The 5,332-nt window shown below is 52.3% G+C and overlaps 1 protein-coding gene across 1 annotated transcript; it reads left to right on the forward strand.

Annotated features, from left to right (window-relative positions):
• The first annotated feature begins 245 nt into the window (after positions 1–245).
• On the forward strand, positions 246–2,273 carry CCRL2 (C-C motif chemokine receptor like 2). Its single transcript, XM_075548971.1, has 2 exons — positions 246–370; positions 950–2,273. The coding sequence occupies exon 2, from the start codon at positions 962–964 to the stop codon at positions 1,991–1,993; it is 1,032 nt and encodes a 343-aa protein (XP_075405086.1). The 5' UTR covers positions 246–370; positions 950–961; the 3' UTR covers positions 1,994–2,273.
• Positions 2,274–5,332: the final 3,059 nt, after the last annotated feature.

Genomic DNA, 5,332 nt, shown 5'->3' on the forward strand with positions numbered 1-5,332 from the left:
CTCTGGAGGCTCTAAGGGGCTCTCAGGGGTGCTGGCTGCTGGGCCAGGGCTCCCGGACAATGGACTGAGCACACGGCGCTCTTTCCCCTGAGGGTCAGGCCCGAGCCAGGCAGTGCAGAAGAAAGCCAGGTTTGGGTTATTTGTTCCTACCCTGAGCTGTCCAGGACTAGTCCCCCCATTCTGTGGATGGTCGGTCTGGAGGCCGGGCCCTCCCCCCGCCCAGGAACTCAGTGAAGTGGTATGCCATCTGAGTCTAGCCCGCTGGTGAAATCCAGGCAGACACCCAGTCTGGTTTCACTTTTGCGAACAGTTGTCCCCGTCCTTCGAGACCAGGCCATCTCTGGCTGTCGTGGGAAAGCTGCTTCTGTGGGTGAGTGGACGGTGTGGACGTCTATCGATGACCAACCTTGCCGAGTTTCTTTCTTTTTTTTTTTTTTGCTTTTGAAAATCAGACCAGGTTGTTTGGTTCGCTTTCGTTCTGTGTTTTCTTACAGGTTGTCTGCAAGCGGGCAAAACCTGCTTCTGCCCTGCCCGGAGGCAACTTGAGATACTGGGAGGTGTGGTGTTTACTTTTATGGGCCCCCGCGGGACCTGGCGTATGACTGAGCACGAGGGGGCTCGGGCTGTTCCAGGAGCTGCTCTTGGGGGCAGGAAATGTTTATTTTTAAGCTCCTGGGTTGTAAACCAACCCTGATGGACATGAAAGGTCAGGAAAGGGGACAGATGGCCACCGGAGCACTGGCCGCTGGGTGGCTCACCAAAGACTAACAGCCGCCGGCTCCCGCAAAGTTGACAGCTGAGGAAATGCTCTGGGGAAATGAGGCTCTTGTGTCACAAGTCAGGTTTCCCCGCTCCCGTGGCACCTGACAACATAGCCGCAGGGGGGGCGTCCTGTTCTTTTTGTTTCCTGTAGGAAGTGGGGGAGGAATGACTTCTCCTTTATCCACAGGGGAGTCCGACGATGGATAATTACACGGCGGCGCCCGAGGAGGACTATGACGTCCTCATCGAGGGCGATCTGAATCACAGCACCATACAACAGTGTGATTCCTACCAGCCCAAGCTGCTCTCGGCCCAGCTGCTCCCGAAGCTGTACCCCATTGTGTTTGTGGTCTGTGCACTGCTCAATCTCCTGGTGCTGCACATCCTGCTCAGACACAAAGGCCTGAGACGCATGGAGAATGTCTATTTCCTGAACCTGGCCATTTCCAACATGCTCTTCTCACTGACCCTGCCCTTCTGGGCTCACTCGGCCTCACGTGGCTGGGCGCTGGGGGGCCGCAGGTGTCAGATCTTGGTGGGCATCTACACCGCAGGTTTGTACAGCGAGGCCTGTTTGAACATGCTCCTGACACTGCACTGGTACCTGGTGTTTCTTCAAGTGCAATGCATGACCAGGTCCTCCAGGAAAGTGCCCTGGGGCTTCTTCACCAGTGCCCTGGTGTGGACGGTGGCTGTTCTGGCCACTCTGCCCGAGCACATGGTAGACAGGCCTCAGGTGGAAGGATGGGAAGACAAGTGTTTGTACAGCAAGCCACCTTTTCTGCCAGCCGACAGGATCTGGCAGCGGTCTCTGACCTTAGAGATGAACATCTTGGGACTTCTGCTGCCGCTGTTGGTGTTTATGTGCTGCCACGTGCTGATGAGCCGAACACGGCGCTTCAGGGAGAAGAGGGATGATCTTTACAAGTTGACCTTGGCCATCACGGCCGTCTTCCTTCTGATGTGGGCGCCCTATAACATTGCCCTTCTCCTGTCTACTTTCAAAGAACACTTCTCCCTGCAGGACTGCAAGAGCACCTACGGCCTGGACAGGGCAGTGCACGTTACGGAAATCATTGCCGCCCTCCACTGTGGCGTCAATCCTCTCCTCCACGTGGTTTTTGACAAGGCCTTCAGGAGACACCTGTGCCACCTGCTCCACCTGCAGCCCAGGGCGCAAGCGAGACAAGCTTCTTCACAGGACCAGCAGGAACCTTCCACTCAGGTATGACCTGCAGCCGGCGACCAGACGCACCGTCCCGGAGTCAATCCCGCGATGCACAGCCGCCTGAGGGACAGAGGAGAACTATGCCGTAGGATTTTTGAGACGGTGACTATAGCAGCAGACAGCCTCGTCGATCTCTTGAAGAGCAGCCGGTAGGTTTGAACTTGCTGGTTCAGCAGACCAACGCTTCACCAAAGGATAAATAAACATCGGCCTTCGTTCTGTTGCATTTATTTCACGGCATCTGTTGACATGTCCTATCTAAAATGAGATACAAGGGAGAAAGGGGCGGGGGGAGCAAACATTTCCCAAGCACTGCACGTATCTCGGGCACTCCTGGCAGGCTCTTTGTCAAGTGAACTCTGGCCTGCCTCACGGCTTGTCCGTGGCATGGGTGGACTTGTTCTTGTTTCTCTGAGTTGGAAATCGAGGCTTTAACTTCATAAACATTTCTCACTCTCTGTTGTGAATCAGGCGGAGGCCTAACCAAAGAGATCTGATTCCCACTCAGCAACTCACACACGTTTGGTTTCCTCTCCTGCACGGCGATTCCCTGCATAGGAGTCGTGTACCCCACTTCCTCTGTGTTTCCTGCCCTGCTCTTCATTCTGTCCTTAGCCCTCGTGACCTCGTTCTCCAGGAACTGCTGCCTTTTGACCTCACATGGTCGATTAAGGTCTTCATACCGCCCATCCATTGTTGTGGCTAAAAGCGGAGCCATGGGGGGGGGGAATTTATTTCCAGACCTGGAGGTGAGTCATAGTTTGGGGGGCTCCATCGGTCTCTATCTCACCAGTAAGCCTGGTCTGTTTTATGGCTTTGAGTTTTGTTCCCTGTGTTTCTCCCACTCTCTCCAGGACCTTCAAACGTGCTTCCTTTCAGAACAGTTGGTAGAAGTAGCCAGGTGTGGTCTGGTTCCTCTGGTCCCATGGTTGTGGAAACTGATGTTTGCGAGATCCATTCACCAACTGGTCTAATGGTTTACATTCACCTTTGATTTCCTCCTCCTCCTCCTCCTGCTCCTGCTCCTGCTCCTCCTCCTCCTTGCCTCTGCACAAGGAAAGGCCATTAGTTCCATCTGAGATGGAGCCTCACACCTTTTGTCACAGACCACACAGGTGACAGCCATGAAACGCGAAGCCAGCTCTTGGCTCCAGGGCCTGTGGGTTACATTCAGTACTACCGATTGCCTAAAAGCAGGCACCAAAACACGTTGCAATGAGTCGATCATTGTAAACCAGTTTTCCCAGATTCCAAATGAGAAGCAGCCCATTCATATAGGAATAACTTTCTCCTGTGAAAATATGAATCAGCTAGGGTGGTATTTTATTTCTGTGGGATTTTACAATCATGTTATGCCTTTGCTACTCTGCACTCGTGGTTCTCATCCAAAGGAGAGGGCAGGGGTGTTGTTGTTGTTTGAAATTGTGGTGTGGGTGAACTGTTAGCAAATTAGTTTTCCATTCAACAAGTCAGACCCATTGTGCATTGTGACATAATTTCCAATTCCCTCTAGGGAACAGCCCTCTCCCCACTTCCTCCCTGGGCTCCCAAGTGTCCATCCAGCCCTCTCTCCTGCTCCTCCCAGTCGGCTGAGCTTTGTCTGGGGGCAAATGCCGCCCGTGCAGCTTCATGTGGTTGGTGATGCTGAGGCGTTACCTGGTGTGCTGCTGCTCACCTTACCCACTCATCTGTTGTCTGGCTGCAGGGTCACCCCTGCGGGTGGGTCTAGTCCCAGGTTTGAAGGGTATCAATGAAGTCCCCATCTTAGGGGTTCCACGAATCTCTATCAGACCAGCATGGCTTTTTGTTTTGCTCTGTTTATGAGTTTGAACATTATTCTACATTTTCTTTCATTCAGCCCGAGACCTCCTGTGACCCCAGTCAGAGTGGTGAGTGGTGGTAGCCAGGTCCGCCTAGCTCTGGTCTTGGGGTGGTGAAGTGTGTGGTCCAGAGGGCCCCTTACTGGTTTGCGCTCATTATTTCCTTGATTTCTTCCCTCTTCTTTCCTCCACACAGAGAGAGGCCAGTGGTTGCCTGTTCAACAGCCTCTAGCTCGCTTTTAAGACTTGGCTTGCCACTCACCACAGCAGGATATAGCAGATTGTCTTGACGCCTATTAATTTAGCCATCCCCCGAGACTACAGTCCGAAACCCTCCAGCCCAGTGACTCATTCCCACAATGTGTTTTCTGATGGCCAAGAAGTCTTCCTATCTTTGTCCACTGTTTGCTCTATCTATGATTCCCAGCACACAAATGCGCACACAGAAATAGCCCCTGCCAAGCCTAGGTGTCGCCGTGGGGCCGTGCCGTTCGCCTACCGGTGCAGCTTGCACGGCTGCCTGGGAATCCACTCCCAGACGACCATTTATTACTGGCCGGGTTCTGTTTGTGCTTACTCTCGGTGTCTGTCACTCTCGTGGGTCTCTCGGTACCTTCCTTTGTCTGCGTGATATGTGCTGATCATCCCCTTACTGTACTTTGCCTTCCCGTTCACCCAATTAACACATGCTGATGGCCCAGTTGGTAATGTTCCTTCTTTGCCTTTCCTAGCCCTGGTACTCCCCAGATTGCCGCGTGTCGACTTCTCAGTGTCTTTTTATGACTGTGGTCCTCACACAGTTTTGTGGATAGCACGCTATCCTCCAGGCGCACCCGCATGGTCAGGTGCTTCATGCTTTCTTTGTTAGTTTTTCATGTTGCGTAGCCGTCTGTCACACGTGTGCACCGTGGCTTGTCCGTGCATCGGTTGCTGGGCACTTAGGTCGTTTCTGTGTCTTCGCCAGTGTGGACAATACTGGGGTGAGCATGCCTGTGCATCGGCGTTCCAACTGTGACTTCTCTAACTGACATACCCATTGGGATAAAGGATCGCTCTCTTTCTAGCTTTTACGGAACTGCCATGCCATTTGCCATCGTGGTAGACCACGTGACGATCCACGAGCCGTCTAGGAGAGTTCGAATCGCTCCCAGCCCACTCCAGCATCGTGTGTTTTCTGTCTTGCTAAGCTTTGCTGAGGTGAGATGATAGCGAATAACTAACAATCATGAGGATTTTGACCGGGGACTGTTGGTCACGTGAAAGTCTCCCTTAATGAAGTGTTGGTTCGTGTCCTGTGCTCATTTTTAAATTAAATTGAAGTGTTGGAGTTTTCTATGAAATTTAGACATTCGTCTCTTGTCAGATATGTTGTCTCAAAGCTGTTGTTTTGTTTTGCTTTCCAATGTATACATGCTCTTTTTATTCTTTTGGAGAAAACCGTGGTGCACCTAAGTGTTTACTTTTTAGGATAGCCCAATCTCTTAATTTACGTCTACATTCGTGAGGGATATTGATCAACAGT

The sequence above is a fragment of the Tenrec ecaudatus genome, chromosome 4, assembly GCF_050624435.1.
Source record: "Tenrec ecaudatus isolate mTenEca1 chromosome 4, mTenEca1.hap1, whole genome shotgun sequence".
In the NCBI taxonomy this organism is placed as follows: Eukaryota; Metazoa; Chordata; class Mammalia; order Afrosoricida; family Tenrecidae; genus Tenrec; species Tenrec ecaudatus.

Coding starts and splice junctions, on each gene's coding strand:
- CCRL2 (XM_075548971.1), top strand. CDS start 962: ATGGATAATTACACGGCGGCGCCCGAGGAGGACTATGACGTCCTCATC.